A 21,862-nucleotide genomic window follows, 5' to 3' on the forward strand; every position below is an offset into this window, starting at 1 on the left:
GATACCAAATTTCTCCGTCAACTCAAATACAACGATTATATTTTGGTACCAAAATTGATTGTGACGTGGCATATCCGCCTGTACGAAATCACGATCCATACCCATTCAAAATTTTAGATCATTGGGTCGACATGGGTATGGCACAAAAATGATTCGGTGTAGAAAGTGCTTCTGTAGCCTCAACTCTTCTTCAACTTAGAGATGAACTATGATTTAGTAGACATAGATATAACCTAATTTTCATAAAATTATACCAATGTTCCGAGAATGCCAATACGAATTAACACTTGAATCTTGTTGTAGAATTTGATGGAGGAAATGGTACATGCGTGGTGTCAGCATATAAAGTAATCCTTACAATTTAAATGAGGGTAATTTGGACGAAAGAAGGGTTATTTGAGCTCTCCAAAAGACTTTTATATATTTGACCCTTTTGTTCAAGTCCCTAATGCTTAAAACTAAAAATATATCTCCAAAAGACTTTTATATATTATTTTCAGGCTTAAAACTAAAAATATATCTCCGGTGAAACACAACATTGTAATTGCTGAAAAATTATAGCATAATTATGACCTTTATTTACTAGAAATTAAAAGATCAACATTTCATTCGTAAAGATTAGAATCCAAGCGTGGAGTAAGTTGCACATCGAGTGGAGAAGCTTTGAGAACTGTCAATCCAAAGCTCTCACTCATATCAATTGGTTCATCTGAAGGTCTCTTAATTTCAAACCCTTGCAGCAGCACAGCCAACACATATTGCACAACTTGAAGGCCCAAAGAAACTCCGGGGCACATTCTTCTTCCGCTACCAAATGGTATCAACTCGAAGTGATTCCCTCTTACATCGACATCTTTGTGTGTCGTCAAGAACCTCTCTGGCTTAAACTCTTGCGGATTTGGCCATGTGTTTGGATCATAATGAAGCTTCAATATGTTCACTAATAAGCGAGTGCCTTTTGGTATATCGTAGCCACCAACAACGCAATCCTCTCTGGACTCGTGCACTAGCAATAGTGGTGCGGCTGGATATAAACGTAACGATTCGTTAACAATAGCATGAAGATAAACCAAGTTCTTGATATCCGATTCTTGGACCCATCTGTTCTTGCCAACGTGAGTGTCAAGCTCATCTTGGGCCTTTTTTAGTGTTTCATAGTTGTTTATGAGTAAAGATAACGTCCATGTCAGCGTTACGATCGTGGTATCGGTACTTGCCGATTGCAGACCCTGTTGAAGACGAAGTTAAGTTAACTAGTTTGTAAATGAGGTAGTTACACATTTTAATATGATATAATGAGCAGGTAGAGGTCCTAGATCTGATAAAGTATATAATTAAAAGTGAATTCTCTCTAGTTTAAATGAGATAGTCACACACTTCAATGGAGTCTACAAAACCTTTAGCGGTTAGCTCTACATTCCACAATTGTAAATCTAAGCTATATACAGTGATTTTATAAATCAACGGTGGATATATAGTTTATTGTACGCATTCGGCAGAATTCAATAGTTTTATCTCAAATTATGCATATGTGTTGAGAAATCTACTAAATTATGTATACATATAATAAGCGGTGAACCCAGTAACATAAAAGGGTGAGGGGTACGTTGCAAGCGAGGGTAGAGTTCACAAATAGTTATTTTTCAATCGGTGTAGCCGAAAAATAATAATTATCATGAAATTTAATAGGTGAAACTCCAAGATATTGTGGTGGAATTTCACCTTTGGAATTTTTAACTCCATGATAGTTTATGTTTTTCAAAGACAGAGTCGAAAAATAGCTAGTGTATTTCTACGACAAATATGGATCGTCGAAACCCATAAAACTTCAAATCTTGAATTCACCTATATTGTAAGCAAGTTATATAAGATCAGAAAAAATAACGATCACGTTATTATAAGCAATATCTTATAAAATCTGATTTTTAAGTAGGAAACAGAACAAATTTGGAGCAAATTAGATGTATAACTTAGAACGTACCACACAAGTAGATTTGATAATGGTATCAACATCAAAGCCATGTAGATCTTTGTCTTCACAAATGGACAACATGACATCCATGAAATCTTCTTCATCCCCAGATTTATTTCCTCTTAATTTCCTCTTTCTTTTGTGCTCTGCTAACCATTCTTCAACAAGACAGTCCATTTCTTTAGCAGTCTCTTTCATGGCCTTCTCATGGCCTCCAATATCCAACCATCTTAGATAAGGTAAAAAATCAGCCACAACAAAAGCCCCCAACAATTCAAAAAATCTTCTAATTGCTTTGTGAGCCTTACGTCTTTCTTCATCTTCTTTACCTGTAAGAGAGGCGGATTTAAGATTTAATCTTTATGATTTAGTATTCAAAATTTTCAAAAAAATTAAAAACATAATACTAATATTCTCTTTGGCTCAATATGACACTTGTTGCTTCTCGATATTCAAACTATGTGAACTTTGACCAACAATTTAAAATATTTTTTTCAAATCATATCAACGTGAGAAAAGTTGCAACTTACCGAACTTTTATTATGGTTGTGAATATCTAAATTATAGTATTGAGTTGATCTAATCATATTTAACTTTCAAAAGTTAATCAAACTTACTCTCGAAAAGCGAAATGGGCCACATAAAATGAGACGCAGGAGTACTAATTTGCAGGGATTTTTACATATATCTCTGTTGACTATATAGTCCTTGAATAAAAAATTTGTGAGTTTAACTGAACTCATGGCATCCACCACTAAGATCAAAGACTTCAAGTTCTACTATTATAGGTATAACAAACGATTAGTCACCTGCCTTAAATTACAGTTATGATCAAAAAATAATTTAAATTCAAAATTAAATACCTGTGTATTGTACTCCAAATAGCATCTTCACCATAGTATTCATAATTAAATTCCCAAACCATTCCTTCATCTCTATCTTCACAGCACCATTTAAATTATTACTACTCTTATTCTTCACCCAGTAATTATAAATCTCCTTAATAGCTGATTTTACTTCAAATTCTCTGATGTGGCTAAACTTCTCAATTTTCTTAGCGGAAAGGAACTCAATTATGGCTATTTTCCTAATATCTCGCCAGTAAGGCCCATATGGGCTAAGCCCAAACAAGGCGTAATTGTAGCCTAAGATCTCTGAAACTATGGATTTTGGCCTGTTGGCAAAGGCCATGTCATTTGTGGTGAAACATTCTTTGGCTATTTTGGAATCACTCACAATTACTAGCTGATTTACACCAAGCTTTAATCGGAAAATGGGCCCATATTTTTCAGCCATATGGCCTATAATTTTGTGAGGCATTTGAGGTCCATTGAGGAGGTGGATATGGCCGATAATGGGCCATGCTCCGGCAGCTACAGGTACCATTTTATTATGGGATTTAGCTGAGAAAAATTGTTTGTGAAGAAAGAAGAAAAAAAGAAAGGAGATAGTTAGTGGCATAAGGGCAATTAGAGAGAAATCCATTGATAAAGTTAATTGGTTATGTAGTCAGTGTTCAAAAGTGAGGATTTTATAGATACCCAGCTGGGGTGTCTAATATGCCCAACAGATGACCTCGTTCAAAATTTTATGGGTTGGGTTCGAGATAAATTTCATATTGGGCAGATTTTAGCTCACTTCTAAGATTTACTTTAATTTAGATTTATTGTTTGAGATTTACTTTATTTTATTTTTATGTATTCACTTTTTTAGTATCATGTATCTTATAAGTTTGACGTATGTTTTATATTAAGGAAAATATTTTCCACGAAAAATGTTTTTCTCGGAAATAGTTTTTACGGAAAATATTTTCCTAGAAAAGATTTTCTGCGAAATATGTTTTCCTAATTTTTTTTATAGGAAAATATTTTCTATGGACTCTCGCCCCCTACTCAGACCCGAAGGCTCGAACCTCAATGGACGGTAAGGGAGGGTGGGCCTGCGCTGAGGGTGGGGGTAGGGGAAAGTGGACCCTTAAAAAAAACTGGGTCAAGTTTGGTGGGTCGTGACCCAACTCATTTTTAGCCCATTTCGGCCCAGACAAAATTTGGGTCAATCTTGGCGCCGTTTATTATTCGGTCAATTTTGATTTACGTCTCCATTTCAACCCGCCTTTTTTGACATCTCTCTAATAACGGTATATCTTCAAGAATTACAGTGTCTTAAAGATTACTACTATATCCAATTTACAAAGAAAGAAAATTGGTTGGCTCGAAGTTTCAGTTATTCTTGAAACTTTCACGTTGTTAGTGAGGTTTGAATCACGTTGTAATCCATCACAATTTCTCCTTCCCCTATGTAATAAAAAAAATTATAAAATTAAAAAAAGAAAGAAAATTGCATTACGGGAGTGTTATAGCCTATTTAGCCAAACTTTTAAAATCTGCTTATTTTGAAAAGTACTTTTTTTAGAAGTGCCTTTTAAAAAAGTGCTTTTGGTAAGAAGCAGTTTGTGTTTGGCCCAATCAATCTAAAAAACACTTTTGTACAGTAATTTGTGTTTGGCCAAGATGTTCAAAAAGTACTTTTAAATGTCAAATTACGAATAAGGACATGAATATATTTACTTAATAATAGTATTATTAAGTTGATAAATACGTTAAATATTTACTATGAAAGGCTATGATTAAACTTTCATTTTTATTTAAGTAAACTATGAAAATAAAATTTAAAATTACTTGATTCATTCAACGTAATTAAATATATCAAACGTCAGTCCACAAATATATGGGAAAAAAAATCGCTCCAAAAATCAAATATTATGAGTCTACCCTAAAATAAGAAGAAATACATATACATGAGAAGAGTTGGTAATGATATCATCCCTAATTTTATCATGCAACAACTTCATAGCATTAGTAGACGTGCCTTGCATTTCTGAATGCATGCCTGAATGCCCTCCTTCTTCCTCAAGATCTGGTATAATGTTTTTCCAGACCCAAAAGTTCTTTCAATTGTACATCTCAAACTAGAGTGAAAAAAAATTGAAAATCTCATTTGGATTAGTTAAAGCTTTTTGTTTACCAAAACATAGCAGGAGATAGAGATAAACAAAGAAAAGAAGAGCATATAAACCAAAACTCGAAAGAGATAGAAGAACAAAGACGTACGGGTATTTATAATAATATACCACACAATACGTAACAATGATCCAAACAAAAAAAGTTAAGAAATTGGGAAAAACACAAAGCACAAAAAACCTTTATATGCAGAATAAATAAAAAAGAACATATTCAAGAAATTAGACCTTGTGAAAAATGAATTGTTGTTGATGTTCAAGGCTTGGTTGAAGGGTATTAATGCCGTCGAACCATTTGGGAACGAATAAGTTGTAGAATATCATATTTATTACTGGATTTAATTAAGTAGGGTTATTAAGGTATATAACTTCTTTTACTAAGGGTATTATTGCCAAGAAAAAAAATTAAAAACTGCTTCTGCTTTTGGAAAAGTTATTTTTTGTAGGCTTACGAAAAGCTAACCTAACTTTCAAAAGAAAATCTTATTTTTATAGAAAACGTGACAACCGTTTTTTTTTGAATAAACACTCATTAAAAAAAAAAAATTGAAGGAAATAAGCTTGACCAAACAGGCTATTAGACTCAATTGACTGTGTATCACACTATATGGACAGGAGTGGTACTAGGTAGACATGCATTATTTTCAAAATTTTCACACACGCATAGACGTGTTTGGATATGAAATCGGTGGTTCCAATTGAACCTCACCTCATATTTTGACTAGTCGGCAAAAATAAAGATCCACTTTAGGATGAAGAAATTTCCACCCTACGTTCCAGTAATGGTGAAAGACAAAGACCTAAAAAAGGAAGAAAAATATCGACCATACGTTCCAGTAATGGATAAAGTCAGAGACCAGCCTGCAAAGACTTTAAAAACTTTTTATTGATGAATACAATATTGTAAGGAAAAAATATTTTTGTGGTCCCTCAGTTATTCTGATATTTTGTTTTTCATTTATTTATATTTTTGATTAAATATATTTAACCTTTATTTACTTGAAATGTGCAATTTTGATTTTTTTGCTTGTTAATATTCACAAATTTTTAAAATTATTAACCATTCCACCATTTAGTCATCCATGTGTTAAGTACACGCCTGTATTGTTACTTCATATGTGAGAATCATATACTTTCAAAAGTCCAAATATATGATCTTATTTCCTATCTAATGAACCAAAATATATATTTCAATTGATTAAAAATTAAATGAAGTCTACTGTTAATTCGCCTCTATGTAACTAGAACGTCTTTACCCAAATGAGAAACATTTAACAGAGGTATTGGCATAAAAACCAGGAAAAATCCTCCTAGTCCAACACCAACAAAAAAAGGATTAAACCACATCCACGAAATATTTCCCATCTTCGGATGTCACCTCTTCACCGTTGATCCATTAACCAGCCATCAAGAATATTTTTGCTCCACTTTTAGTGTGAATCTTCACATTAGTTATTTAGTTCTCTTGAAATACGGCTTACAAATCTAGAAAATTCGGTAAAAGTAGCACAAACATCAGTACTTTAAGATTAAAAGTAATTAGGAAACGTTTGAAAAAAAATAAAATATAGTCAAGAAATTTTTTAGTAATTCTTTAAGTACTGTCATATTAAAACTTCAGAGCAATGCCATGACCCATGAGTCCAATAGGTAATGGATTTGGGTCATTTTGGCGAAGGCGTTGTCATATTCATAAAGAGGACTCTTGAGTTGCTTAACACAGACTGGATCCAGACCATTCTTATCCTAAAAATTGGCCCGGGTTATTTCATTATTTGCAGAAGTTGATACGGTGCTTTCCATAATTTATGCACCTGAACAATCACTGAATTAAATTTTCATTGCCAGAAGAACCCGGCAATATTCTACAAAAAATGTATTTTATGGTACATATATGTTATTTCTTAATGATAGTATGCTGATTGACTAGGGTGTCCACCATAAATGGAGAAAGTGGAATCTCAGTTTAACAAGTTATACATAAAATCAAATCTGAAAGTTGAAATGGAGAAAGTGCAAGGGGGTATTATTTGATAGAAGAATGTCTACCATAGCGAAAGATAGGTTCTACAGGGACATTAATATTATATGAGAGTGAATGTTGGATCGCTAAAGTCCAATACATTCACAAAACTTGTATCACACAGATACAAATATTAAGATGGATGACGATCACACAAGGCTAGACAAAATTAGAAATGACCACTTCCCTGAAAAAGTTCAAGTAGCACATATCGAGGATATATAAAATGAGAGAAGGTCGATTGAGATTGTTTGATCATATATTACGTTGACCACCAAATGAATCGCTCCACATGCAGATACGAAATCATAGTTACATGAAAGTGCTAAAAGGGTACGAGATAAATCTAAAATCAATTGAAAAAAAATCGTCTCGAAAGTCCTATAATCTCTTGAGATCCATGCAAAATTTTAGTTAATCATGTTAGCACTTTAACTTGACGTCCTATACTTTTTTAGGAGTCGTAGAAAATATGATGAACTACTAATACATTTTATTTTATTTTTACTGTTATATATTATTTTTATTTTGTATGATATTGATTTGAGATAATTTTTTATGGAGTAACGTGATTGTGAGATTTTATATAGCCGATCTCAATCTGTTTGAGATTGAGATATAATTGATTTTATAGAGTTTCTAATTATCGGTGCGGTAGAATATATTAGCTTTGACCAAAATTTTGTACTATATATTTGTGTTATAAAATTCACTTAATATATATAAATAATTTATGCAAACCTGGTAGGTTATCTTTTATAGAATTCAAAACTTTGAATCCACCTTCACTCTACTTTATCTAATTGATAGTAGTTGTTAGCACTATTGCCATTTTATGCTAATGGCTATCTTGCTTATTATTGTTTTGTGTTTCTAGATATTTTCTTAAAACTATTTCTACTCATTAATTTTTGAGCCTGGAAACTTTCAAACATGGTCAAATTCATAGTAGTGGAGCCTTTCCCATTAGAGAAAATCTTCTAGAAAAAAAAAATGATACATACTCAATGGAAGAGAATCATTAGCCACATCAAATTTGTGACCTAACCTTAAAATGATTTAGCAAAATCAACTAAAAGCTTTTCTCTTTTTTCGTGGTCAAGACAAAATTGAACCATACTCCTGCAGTCACACAGAAAACTATAACTAATAACTACGTTAACTTAATTAATTAGTTTAAACTCTACATAATCCAGTATTTTAGCACTTGAGAAGAGTCGAATCATTTGAGGATGATCCACCATATCCCATTTTCCAGCTTGGTCTTCCTAGTGTAAATTCAAGATTAACCAATGTATCATTAGAAGATTTGTTATCGGCTGTCTCAACTCCACCCATCTGCATAAATCCAATTACATAAAATTAATTAACATTCTTATATAGATCTAGGTCCTCAAAGTTAAAAATAGGAGAAAATGGAACCTCTATATTCCAATAATTAATGTAACTTACATTTGAGTAGATGTGAGGATAAGCAAATGTTTCTCTATTTGAGTGGCTCCATGCATTTGTCTCTTCAGGCATGAATGACAACGGATCCCTGCTAATTTGATTAAGATGATTAAACAAGTTAGTAAGACAAGAAGATCATTTTGAAAGGGCTCACATAGAGATCTAGATGGTGGCAATCAAGACTAATAGTGGGCTACATATATATCTAACCTACTAACGTGCATTTTTTGTCTGGATATGCTAGGTATATGGACCATTATTGAGCAATGTAAAAAGTGAACATCAAAATGAAGACATAAATGACATGTTAGAATTAGAAACAAAGTTATGGCATTAATATAATTAAAGTTCAATTATTAAGGACCTCAGAACATTTAAGCATATGTTTTAGATGATGGATTTAAATTATATATACTGATAATATAAAAATCTTGTAACACTACTAATGAATTTTATCATGTGATGTGATAGCATGTTAGATTTATATGTACTTAATAAGTTACTTGATTATTATGTAAATAACTTTTTTACTATTATTAGTGCATAGAACTTAAATTCTTTAGATTATTTAGGGAGGGTACATATTAGATCTAACAACAACAGTGTTAATGCTCCAATGGGTATTTAACTATGATTCGTACTATGGTATTTCCCATGGCCGTCTCATGAATGAAGTCAACAAAGTCCATCCAAAAAGAAGATTGAATTGTCGCATAATTATACATGGGATAAATACAGGACCCCTACCAATCCAAATTGAAATACACCCAAGTGGCACCCTAGACTGTGTACAATTTGGAGATTTCAGCCAAGCGGACCCCTTGACTTTTTAGAAACAAAAAATTCTCACATATAGAGATCGGTGCTCAAATTAACCCCTCTTCACCAACAAAAACAAGTGCTTTACCTTTCAAATAATGAAAGTACCCTTGATCCATATGATTTGGGATTTTAACATATTATGCTTTTGGTTCTTGTGATATAATATGTTGATTTCTATATCTAGATAATATGTAATATCTTTAAAATTCTATTACCGTCAAATATGAAGTAACAATACAAACTTAACTTATCAACTTGGTAATTAAGTAATGAAGCAATTAATAATTATCGTAAATTTGTGAATACTTACGAGCAAAGAAATCAAAGCATACAATTTCAATTAGTTAGAGGATAAATGTGCCTAGTCAAAATATAAAAGTCCCTAATTGCTAGTACTAGATTTTGAGTTCCCAACTTTACAGCAATAAGATAGGATTTCACACGTTTATTATACCTAGAAGACCTTATTCATTAATTCACCAAGCTCAAGGTACTTGGAGCTATTGAGTATTTAATCGCATTTATCTCTTTACACTATTAACAAAGAGAGACACCATCATGTACAGGAAAATATAAATTCCACGGTCAAGGCATTTTTGTGTGTGTATGTCTGCCTCCTCCTCCAATTGATTATTTATTTATTTATTTATCCACATGATGCTATTAATTCTTCGCATCTATAACTACATATGCCTCCTTAATACCAGTTGTCTACAACTATACTTCGTACTTATTACGATACATGTTTAAGAATTCGTTAAATAGGAATTAGCGACAGATTACCATAGGCCAACGCATTTCGTAACTAATTCATGTTGTGTTTATAGGGATATACATTTTTTTTTTTTTTTTTGACTGAGAAACACCATAATGTAGTATAAAATTACTTCTAATCTGGAGAAACTGTATAGTATAGTTTGGTGCTTATCTATTTCATATGCGTACATGTCAGTAACCCATTAATATATAGTTGCTTGTTTTCCAATTTGCAATGATGGAAGAAATGAAAATGCGGCATATTAATTTCAAACAAAGTCAGAAGATGATAAAATGTAGCTGATGTAGTTGCAGATGCACTCACCTGATATGAGCCATATTTTGTGGTATGGTGCTTGATAGTGATACTGAAGGGCCAGTTATATTAATGGTATCAATCTCCTCACAAGATTTTTCATATTCATCACCAATATTAATCCCTTTGTTTGGGTTCATAAATATATTCGCTGTCTGCCCTTTAGCTGCAAATTAATAAGCAAATAATAAATGAATATTTATGCATGATTTAATTATGAGAATAATAATTTTTAAGCTTGCAAACAAAAAGAATGATGGGAGTGAAAAGTACTGGGCTCCCTTTAGGATATGAAAATTCCAAATATTTACCTGTGGATTTGTCAGTGCTCTTCACTGTTCTATACATCTGCATGAAAACCCACACAAAAAGTATAAGACGAAAAGTCTATATTTCTAAGATTACTCCCACACAAAAAGTATTAGACGAAAAGTCTATATTTCTAAGATTACTTCTCTAGATGCCTTTTTGTCCTAACCCCTTTGTACTCCAAATTTTCCAACACCCCCCCACACACACACCCACTCAACACTGGGTCTTCACATGAATACTTGCAGTGTAAAATACAAAATACAAAGGAGGAAAAAAAAGGGACAAAAAATATCCATAGCAATCAAATAGAGAGATCCATTGTCTTCATACATTCAAAAGAATATTGATTAGAAGGGAAAAAAAAAAGAAGTTATGTCACATACCTGTAAGTGACTCTTCACATGAGCTAAGGTTAGATCCTTCACATTCATTAACTCTAGCACGGATTTTGGTGTTGCTCCTATTTTTTGTTCAATGGAAAAAAGAAATATAAATTAAAATATAGGATCATTTAGACAACAGTTGAAGTCAGCTATATGAATTCCCACTGTTCAACTTACGTTCATGTCCACCGAGAAGCTGAACAGCATGAACAAAATGGGCATGAAGAGTTGAAGTCCATCTCATTCTAGGAGCTCTAACACTTCTTTTCACTCCACTAATCAATCTCGAACTTCTCTTGAAATCACGGCCGTATATTTGTGGCTGATAATGCTGGTGATGCTGATGCTGATGATGATGATGATGATGAACAACGTTTCTATTTATTGGTAGTTGCGCGAACCCTAGACTTAGGGTTGGCTCAAAAGATGGAATTAATGGAAGATTAAACGCTTTATTTTTATCTGGGTGAAAAAATCCGTTATTTTCGTGGCTCAAATCGCTTCCCCCACTAGCACTGCTACCGGAATCCGTTGTTGAATCAAAGCCAACAACTTCTTTGAACTGATCACTTTTTGAAATACATGACGGTAAGCTGATCTGTAAAGAAAGATCAGGCACCGTTGAAACTCCGTCCCTCATATTAATTTTTAGCTGGAAAAAATGAAGGGCCTTTTAAAAAGGGGTCTCTTGAAAAGAGAGAAAATGAAGTTTAAAGGATTGAGTTTGTGATTATCTCATGAGTGCCTTATGATTTGCATGTTATGTGTATAAGGGGAGAGAGAGCAAAAGGAGGAGGGTTCATAATAGGCTTTTTGCTAAAGAAGCTATATAGGGGATAGGGATTTTTGATAAAAGAACTAAAAGTCGAAACGTGCAGATGGTCGAGGAGAAGTATAGCAGAGACTATTAGTAAGCTCTAGTCAACATAAACAAGGCTTTTCTTGGGAGTTTGGATCTGAAAAGCAAAGGAATTGCTGTAAAAAGGTTTGTGTAAAGAGGGAACTGTATTTAAGGATACAGATGGATCAAATTGCACCTTTAAGTTTTCCTCTGTGAGAGTAAATGTTTGTTTGGACTTTGGGAACAAAGAGTTAAGGGGTGGGGGGCCAGGGGCGAATGTAGCCTTTTGGCCACGAGGAGCCAGAACCAGAATTTAAAGTTACTCTCTCCATTTCAAAGATTGTCTTGGTTTGAATTTACACATAATTTAAGGAATAAAAGAAAGCTTTTAAAATGTGTCGTCCAAAACAAGAATTAAATATTTATGTGACTGTAAATTATCTCATAAAGTTAAATTATTTTTAAATATAGATATGTGTCAATCTTTTTGGGACAAACTAATAAGAAAAGTAAGACAATCTTTTGGGACGGAGGGAGTATTGAGTTTTAAATTATTCCCTCCATTTCAATTTGTTTGTCTGATTTTAACTTGACACGAAGTTTAAGAAAATAGAGAATACTTTTGAATCTCGTGGTTGTTAACTAACGATATATCGAATGTACCAAAATGTCATTTAATCTTGCGGTTTTAAACATGTCATGTAAAAAGTTGGAATTAAAAAATTGCTAAATAGGGAAAAATCATTCTTTTTGAAACAAAAGTAAGACAAACAATTTGAAATGGAGGGAATAATAATTTGTATATATTCAATGAATTTCTTAAGATAAATAAAGTGTTTGGACCAATATTCTTTGAGTTCGTAGGGCTAAATACTGCCAGGCTGTAACTCCTCGCAGTACTAGGGAAACATCTAAACCAATAACTTTCAACATATATATATATATATATATATATATATATATACCTTGGGCTGTAGCTCCTCGCAGGGCTAGGGAAACATCTAAACCAATAACTTTCAACATATATATATATATATATATATATATAATAAGTTTCAAATCTTAACTCATAATCTTAACAATAAAATGAGTTTAATGCTGAGAATTTTAAATGTTACTACTCCCTCTTTCACTTTTACTTATACAAGATATTTTAAAAATAGATTAACTTTTACTTCTCACTTTTAGCATATCAAGAGAAGATAATTTCTTTTACACTGTTTTACCCATAGTATTATTACCCATTTCAAATCACTTTTCAAATTCATTAAAAACATGCAGCAATTAATATGGATATCATGGTAAATTATGTACTTCATTTATTATTTCTTAAGGGGTGTGCAAAATTGATAAGTAAAAGTGAACAGAGGAGTATTAAATTTAAGTTCTGATCCGTGTGTGGGGTCACTTTTGCTGTTAGCTTTACAATTGGGAAAATGGTGCGTAATAAGAGGTGCAGAGATATAATGGATGTATTCTTGAAGGGAATGGTTGGAATTCGAGAAAACAAATTAGTGTAGTGTTCAATGGAATATTGGGAAAGGAATTGCTCTCTCTCATATACACACATTCTCTTGTTCTCTCTCAAGTGTCCTAGATAGCGATTTAGTACTATTATTAAAATTCTCTTCACTCTGCTGTTTTTATTTCATTTGACGTTTATTTTTGGTGTTTTAAGTTGTTTTTCTGAAGTACTAGTATATTCCAACCAATAATTTTGTGAAAGAGGCTTGAGTGACTCTCGCAGGCCAAAATATCCATTACCCTCCAATAAGTTTTAATTTCTGTAATTTGGAAAAATGAATAGCTATGTCATTGTCAGCCCAATTACTAGCTTACTTAATTCTGGAAATTGAACTGGTTAAAAGAGAGTACTTTTTGTAGAAAGAAAATTGTCCTGAAAATTGACCAAACCTCCTCATAACTAATTCAGCTATATATACAATTTTGAATTTAGGTTTTGTTCTAATAAAATGAGAGAGATAACATAGAAATGACCAAGTTTGAGTAAGAAATGTAACACTCCGTAAATCCGGATTAGGTGTGAATGTGTTAAATGAGTGTTAACGTGACATTTTAACCATATAAAGTCCCATCGGGATGAGTTTGGGTGGAAATAGTTGTTTTGGAATCAAGATGGATAGTAAGGTGCATAAGATTCGATAGAATCGACTAAGTTTATGGAAGGTCTATCTTCCTATCCTGATTTCGTAAAAATCTATTAGTAATTTGAGAAAACTTAAAACATGAAATTTGTAGCCCTTTGAAATACCTTTCCAACGATATATCCTGGATCCTAGAGGGAGCTCTATAAAAAAAGTTATACCCATTTTACTGAAGCGCGCTCGACAAGCGCCAAAGAGAGCTGGCAGCTCGCTGAGCGAGGGCCAAAGAGAGGTTTGAGCTCACACTGGAGCTCGCTCAGCGAGGTCCAGAGCAAGGGGTGAGCTTGCTTTGGAGCTCGCTCAGCGATCGAAGGGGTACTTCGCCCAAGGCCTATAAAAGCGACCCTTGACGATTTTATGTCATTTTTGACGTTCCAACTTCGTTCTAAAGCCCTAAGCAACCATTTCTCTCCTCTCCTCATTCTCCAACATCAAGGTAAGATCGCTCTAACAATTCCAAAGCAATTCTAACATTAATTCATGATTAGTAACATGATTCTTCAACCAAAATATAGGATTTCAAAGGTAAATCCTTCTCAAGCGATTCAAAGCTAGAGTGTTGGTGTTCTTCGTCAGGGAAGCAATTTAGTTCGTTAGATTGGAGTGATTACATGTATGTAAGGCTAACTATCTACGTGTGGGAACGTTACTGATCTTCCCCACGCCTCGTTCTTCATGATTATTATGAGTTGCATCAGAAATAGAGATTATGCCCAAGTTCATGAAAAGTTCAGAACTTCTATCCTTTGAGAATATAGTTTCGTAGTTGTTCATGATTATCATTCTGGATATTGTGAACTCAGTATATAATCAGTATAGACTCGTGTTTGACATCCCATGAGTCTCAGTCATGAAAAGTCAGTATGTGTATAAACAATTAATTCTTTAAACTCCATAATCAGTTCATGAAGTATATGTCTCATCATAGAATGTTCAGTATTCTAGTGTTATGCATTACAGTATGATTCTCAGTTCCTTAATATAAGTTGATGAATGTTGAGCACCTGTATCTTTGCCCGAGGGCACAGTCTTATGTATATGTATATTTGGCCAAGACCACCGACTGACGCACATACTTGGCCGAGGCCACATACTTGTGCATTTATACTTGACCGAAGCAATAGCTGGATGCCCTTACTTGGGCCGAGCCATATATTTGTGCACTTATTCTTGGCTATTCTTGGCCAAGGCCATAGATTATAAATCCAGTAAAACAGGTGATTCATATTCAGAACAGGGAGTACCTATTACTTTACTTCTTTTGTTCAGTTAAGTTATCAGTTTCAGTTTCAGATTATATATACATGTTTATTGATTTGGGCTGCCCTTTCTCGAGCACCCCACTTATATTTCTTTCATTTAGTTATATTACATACCTGTATAGTTCAAATGTATTGACGTCCCCTTTGCCTAGGGCCTGCATTTCACGATGCAGGTATTGATTTACAGGACGTCAGATTGGCTTGCTAGGATTCTCGTATCAACTGCTTGGTGAGCCTCAGTTCTTTTGGGGCGTTATCCTTATTACAATTAATCATGTTTTCAGTATTTCAGAGATAGGTATGATGGGGCCTTGTCCCGGTAAACAGTCAGTATTTTCAGTACTCTTCAGAGGCTTCATGGACTATAGTAGTAGACAGCCAGAGTCGCATGCTTTTTATGTTAGCCATGATTGGCAAATTTGTTATGTTCAAACTTTGCTCAGTATTTTCGCATTCAGTGATTTATACAGTCAGACTTTTAGTATATCAGCATGTGTTAGTTTTATTTCCGCATTCAGTATGTTTTGTTATCACATGTTGATTCAGCCAGCCAGTTGGTTTGCTCGGTCACATGTAGTCAAGCACCGGATGTCGTGTTACGTCCTGGCCCAAGTTCGGGGCGTGACAAGAAAGAAGACGTTTCCTCCATTTTAATTTATGTAAATATTTCATTAAATATCGAGTTTTAAAAGGAAACGTAAATATTTGAAACTTGTGATCTTAAATTTGTCATAATATGTATATGGTCATAAGACTTCTAAAACTTGTGGGATTAAACATGTCACAACGTTTGTGTAGCTATGGAAGCTTTTCATTAAGGGTAAAATAAAAAAAAACTTTATGTTAAATTGTTTTCAAATGTAGAAAGATGTCATACTGAGAAGAGTACTGCTTGTCAAATAATGGTTTTTATAGCTTTTCCCTTTACTCATACTTTAAAATAATTTTAGATACATCGTCCATTTGTGTCATATTTTTTACCTATTCTACAAGTTCTATAACAAAATTCGAGTATTTATGCTCATTTATTTTTAAGACTACTATTTTTATATATAGCCATAACGCAAAATGTAACTAAGGACTAATTAACATTCCCGCTATGAATTTCGACCATATGCTACAAATTCAAAGGGGAGCAGAAAATCATGGTTATTAATTAGGCAAGAGTTTCAAGTTGACACAGTGAAATATTGCTACATACTAAAGAATTCCATGACATGGCTAGTCAATGCATAAAGCCAGGTTAAAATTGGAGTCCTTAGTCTCCTGTGAACAAGGCACAAGCGCATTTAATTTCTTGATTTCTTCCATGCCTCAATGGCTCAATCCTATTTGCAATGTTGTCTCTGGACAAGCAACATTATGACATTCATCAGAAATTACTACTAGTACTCTGCAATGCATAGAGACCTCCTTACAAATATTCATCTCTCCATCATTATCACACTGCAATTTACCCAAGGAAAAGAATAGTAGCGACATTAATACCTCTCTTTTTCCACACTGGATAAAACTATTGGTGCACATTCATATACTCCATTAGTATTTTAACTAATATTCCCCATAGTCTCTTCCTCTCACAAAATTGTAGGGTTGAAATCTTATTAATGTCTTCTGATATTTTCTCTCAGGTCTGTTCCTCTCATAAAATAAAAAGGAAAGAATAATTTCATTAAAATGCTGTCTTGAGCATATATACCTACTAGAAATTTCAAAGCTGTCTATTGGCAGAGATCTAATCTAAATCCGGCCACGGGATATATAAGTTTAGACTAAGACTAGTCTTAATTGGTCTGGCAAAGAAGGGATTTAGTGGAAAAGACGATGAATACAAGATATATTTTGTGTAAATATCAAATATACTATATCTACGTGCGAATCTATATTTGGTATTTAGAGTAGAAACATTAAAGAGTGTTGGTGTACACGTGGGAAGTTGCCACAAATAACGGGGTTTAGTCGTGGCTAATTGGGAGAAAACGGGAAAAAGCGTAGACGTAGAGAAGGAAATGAATAGGCTGGAAGTGTCAGAGGGTGGCTAGGACTTTCGGCGACACCGGCGCCTCAGTCCCACATGTATCCGACTCATTTTTCATATTTTCTTAAATAACCTTTTAGACTAAGACATCAATTCACCATTTTCTTTTATGAGTAAAAATCAAGACAAAAAAGTCTAGCCTATTCCTGAGGGAACTCGTAGTGGGGAAATTAGATTGATTGAGAAGGCATGTAGTCCAACAATGTACCTTTCATATGCCACGATATAGAGACTATGTGAATTTTGTTTAATCCTCATGAAACCACTATTAATTTTCTAGAGCTCTATTTTCCCCCTACCGAGTAATACACAATCAAAATGACTAGGCTTCAATGGCTGATAAATATCTAGATTTATTCCTTTAGACTTTCTTCATGTTCGAGTCGACTCTTCAAGGTGCTAACTGAGTGTCTAAAGGTCAGATTATCAACATAAGGGTAGCAAGGAAATGCGTCGCCCTCTTGGTCTTTACACGAACCTATGTGCAAAAATTATTTGTTGAATTAATGCAATAAAAAATATTAGATAAATAAGTTAAGTTAATGCATTATTTTACGATAATCATTCAAGGTTATACTCTTGTCCTAGAGCTATATATAAGTTCCTAGGGACGACTTTGTTTATGTTAAATTCATTTTAGCACATTTCATAAATTTGTTGGAACAAAAAAACATCGTAATGAAATGACTTTTCTTTTTATCTTTTTATTTTTATTTATCTTAAAAAAAGAAAAAGAAAAAAAAGCATACAGAAATGGAGCGTGAGGACAGGAGCGTAGAAGTAGTTATGTGCAAATATAGGGAGGTCCAAAAAGGCAACGGCACTTGCCTTTAAAGGACTACAAATACAAAAATGATGGGAGTATATTGTGAAATGGAGTAATGTTTTTAGTAGGAACACCAATATTCCCTCTCCGTGTCCAAATATTCCTCAGTATTGGACTCACCTTCTCATCTTGTCATTGTCAAGCCCTTCTTCTTGGCCACTCTCCCAACAACATTAAAATATTCAAGCTAAGTGTATGGGTATTACCGAGAGAGAAAGCCAACCATATTCCTCGGCGTCAACCCACGTGACTTGTGGCCGTGACTCTGTCCTCTACCTTATAGCCAGTTGACATACTCCCTCTCTATGAGTACTTGTTTCTTTTGACCTATGACTTATTTTAATTTAGGCTTTTTAAGAATATCAGATATGATCTCCCTAACAAGTGTTTTATTAACACAACATTAGCTATCTTTTGAACAATTTCCTTTAGACAGAAAATAAAGATAGCTTAGTGCACGTACGAAACATTCCGTGTTCATAGAAAATTCAGAGTAGAGGCACACCTCAAGGGGAGCAATGTAGGCAGTCGACCTTAACGGTACTATCATTAGTGATTGATTTGGTGGTTTGAACCCGTTATCTGTAGGTCACACAAAAATAATTTTATCGTTACTCTAAGACGTCCACTACAAGAAAGTATAGAAATAGTAACAAAAATTTAATATTTGGCAACAATATTGTTGGCAAATGAACTTTTTTGTTGCCAAAGAATTTAATTTTGTTGCCATAGTATTAATTATTGTTGCAAAAAATATTTTTGGCAACTAAAAAAGTTGTTGCACGTTGTTGCAATAACAGCCGTTAGGAAAAGTCTATGCAATAAAAAAAAATTGTTGCCAAAAGTACTTTTTGCAACAATAATCAATCTATGGCAATAAAAAAAAAATTGTTGCCAAATATATTTTTTCTTGTAGTGGTCCCTTCAATTATTTAAAGAGAGTTCAAAAAATGCTTGGATAAAGAAGTTTGTATATACAAGAATAATGCGTTTATATTTGCATAGAAATTTAATGATTTTTTCTGAATGAAACATAAGATTAAAGAAGTGTCTCAAAGTACTTTTCCACCAAAAAAAAGTCTGAAAAATCTATGAATTTTTTTTAGCCAAACAAGTGTTTTTGACCATTCTTTCAATTTTTCCAACATTTTCACATCCAAACGCCTTAAAATTCAAATTCACTTAACTAATCAAATTTAAACTTTGATGAGAAATTTCTCTAATATTTTTTGTTATGATGACAGTGTTAAATATATATATGTGTGTGTGTGGCTGGGTGTTTGGGAGGAGGGGTGGGGTGGGGTGTTGCGCGAGTGGGTTAGGAAGATTAGAAAAAGGTTGATTTGTTTAATAGAATAGGAAAAGCAGGGTCAGCGCCTGATGCGCTCTAGATTCTCCGGGAGATGAGAATTTTCAACCTTATTCTATAACTCTATCTCTGCCCATTAATATTCTTCTTGATCGACCGAGCTCCTTTCTATCTGTCTCTTTCTCTCCCGATCCTGTGTGTTGGACTACGGATTGGAATATTAATACTAGCTATAATAACAACAACTAATTTTAATTTTTTTGGTTCATAGCTGGAATTATTATTCATATAATTAAATCGGCTAGTATTATACTCCCTCTGGTCAACATGCATGTCTCTCTCTTTAGCTAGCTCGCTTTTAAAACTTTTAAATTGCTTTAAGCTAATATTCCATATTCCTTACCTTTGTCTCATTACATCACACACCTAACCCCTCTTTCCCTTGTAATTTTTCATTTTATGTGTAATTAATTTAAATTAATGCTTCTCTAACTTTTCTTTTCTCTCTTTTTGAGGGACAGTTTGTTCTGACTTTAATTACTGGATCTGATAAAATGTCTTGTAGTTGTAAGCATAAATTTTTTCTTTGTGTTCTAAAATTTCAAAATAATTGGCCATAATTTAAAGCTAGGTTTTCTTACTTCACATTTTCGTTGGGTATTACGATAGGGTTCTCCTTTAGTTTTTTCTACACGTTAAAAGAATATGTAATTGTACAATTTGCTCTGTGTTTCAAAAAATATTTCTGCTCGGTCTTCGACCTGTACGAGACAAAAAATCATCCACATTTAAATAAAAATGGTCTTATACCACATGCAAATTTAAGACGGAGATCATATAAAAATTACAGAATTTTAAGATGCCATCCGATGAACGTTACTTAAAGTAAGAGTATAGCAAAGTGACCTCCAAGAGCTACAAAAGGGTTTCAGATCTCTTAAGCATGTTCTTTATTCCATAGACCTAAGTAAAGAATAACTTAATATGAAATCCAATAACTTAATATGAAATCCTAAATGCATAAACGGAAACTTAATTAATCAATTAATTGAATTGTCGATTCTTCGCAAGTTAAACGACATGGACGGTCAAGCATTAAGCACATGACTCATCATTCATCAAGTATTAGATTCGTAGATACTCCATAATTCATACTACTAATTAACTAGCGCTATATTCTACGTTTATACTCATCTTTTTGTCGTTAACAAGTTAAACTATAGTGCTACTTGAACAGATCAACTTAAAATAATTGAGAAGAATAATCGTTCTTCCATAGTTATTCGTAAAGGGGGTACGTAGAATAATATATTACACACAGAGAAAGATAGTAGAGACATGTTTGCTTCGAAGTTTGAATAGAATCACCATATAATCATATAGTATTATTTCTTCCCAAATCCCCTTAAGAGTACAGAATTAGAAGACAAAAAAGAAAGAAAGGAATCAGCGGAATCAACGCCGTTTCGACTGACGTGTGCCATGAGCCACGACATTGCCAACTTTTAAAAAAAAAAATTAAATATAAAGAGAAGTTAGCACCTTTAGTCCCTCAAATATCGACAAACTTTGATTTTGGTATCGACAAACTTTGATTTTGGTCATCATTAAACTTTTTTTTGTACGAGGAACTTAACAAATCATGAATACTTTTGATCCCTCTAATTATAAGTCATTACTAATATAACGAATTATTAAGTGATAAAATCTTCAATTATTTATGTTTTATTGTTTCTTCATATTTTAAGGTAATATAATTTTAAAATAGCTGAATATGCTTTGAAAATCGATCGAAAACACAAAATTTAGTTAATCAAAGGTTAGATTGCTTAACCAATACCACATGGATCAAAACCAAAATTTATCAATAACCGTTGGACCAAAAGCCCAATTATTTCAAATATAAAAAACCAAAGATATATATCATTTGATTAATTTGCTGTTTCAAAACAAACGGTCCATTTCGTTTTTGTCTTTACATTTCTAGTGTACCTGAGGCAACTAGTCCAAAAGTACTGCTAAATATTTGATTTCTAATTTTTTTACTATTGTTTTGATTATTGTGGAATGGTATGGGGAGTAGAAGAGATGAGAGAAAAGACAGTAAAAACGGTACAAACAAACATAAAAAAGGTTCAATAATTGAGAAGCTAAAAACAGGGTAGTTCATTGCTTTCAATAAGAGACATTTTGATAGCAACATATGTGCATTATTCCGATCCCCTAGTACATACTGTACATACTTTGAGTAGTTGTACTCAACTACTAGACATTGTAGCTATATTCCAGCTCTTCGAATAGAGACGAATTTAAAATTTTAATTTGATGGGTTCAATTTTTAAATGTTTATTATTGAATCTATTTTA

General features: G+C 33.2%; 2 protein-coding genes and 2 long non-coding RNA genes across 5 annotated transcripts; all 4 read right to left on the reverse strand.

Moving 5' to 3' along the window:
• Positions 1 to 534: 534 nt before the first annotated feature.
• Positions 535 to 3,475, reverse strand: LOC132033309 (cytochrome P450 CYP82D47-like). Its single transcript, XM_059423254.1, has 3 exons — positions 2,836 to 3,475; positions 1,982 to 2,301; positions 535 to 1,229 (listed from the first exon to the last, which is right to left on the reverse strand). The coding sequence occupies exons 1-3, from the start codon at positions 3,455 to 3,457 to the stop codon at positions 606 to 608; spliced, it is 1,566 nt and encodes a 521-aa protein (XP_059279237.1). The 5' UTR covers positions 3,458 to 3,475; the 3' UTR covers positions 535 to 605.
• Positions 3,476 to 4,720: 1,245 nt separating this feature from the next.
• Positions 4,721 to 5,431, reverse strand: LOC132033311 (uncharacterized). The gene is made up of 2 exons (XR_009408703.1): positions 5,220 to 5,431; positions 4,721 to 4,940 (listed from the first exon to the last, which is right to left on the reverse strand). It is a non-coding gene; the product is annotated as an uncharacterized LOC132033311 (long non-coding RNA).
• Positions 5,432 to 7,982: 2,551 nt separating this feature from the next.
• Positions 7,983 to 12,164, reverse strand: LOC132033312 (probable transcription factor KAN4). Of its 2 annotated transcripts, none has more exons than XM_059423257.1 (6): positions 11,233 to 12,164; positions 11,056 to 11,132; positions 10,672 to 10,708; positions 10,370 to 10,526; positions 8,467 to 8,557; positions 7,983 to 8,352 (listed from the first exon to the last, which is right to left on the reverse strand). In XM_059423257.1, exons 1-6 carry the CDS (start codon positions 11,693 to 11,695, stop codon positions 8,215 to 8,217), a joined length of 963 nt encoding a protein of 320 aa, XP_059279240.1. In that variant the 5' UTR covers positions 11,696 to 12,164; the 3' UTR covers positions 7,983 to 8,214. The 2 variants fall into 2 exon arrangements, with proteins under 2 accessions (XP_059279240.1, XP_059279241.1); XM_059423258.1 differs by having other exon boundaries at positions 8,467 to 8,554; positions 11,233 to 12,160.
• Positions 12,165 to 16,455: 4,291 nt separating this feature from the next.
• On the reverse strand, positions 16,456 to 17,342 carry LOC132035307 (uncharacterized). Its single transcript, XR_009409214.1, has 2 exons — positions 16,812 to 17,342; positions 16,456 to 16,669 (listed from the first exon to the last, which is right to left on the reverse strand). It is a non-coding gene; the product is annotated as an uncharacterized LOC132035307 (long non-coding RNA).
• Positions 17,343 to 21,862: the final 4,520 nt, after the last annotated feature.

The sequence above is a fragment of the Lycium ferocissimum genome, chromosome 10 (assembly GCF_029784015.1).
Source record: "Lycium ferocissimum isolate CSIRO_LF1 chromosome 10, AGI_CSIRO_Lferr_CH_V1, whole genome shotgun sequence".
Taxonomy (NCBI): Eukaryota; Viridiplantae; Streptophyta; class Magnoliopsida; order Solanales; family Solanaceae; genus Lycium; species Lycium ferocissimum.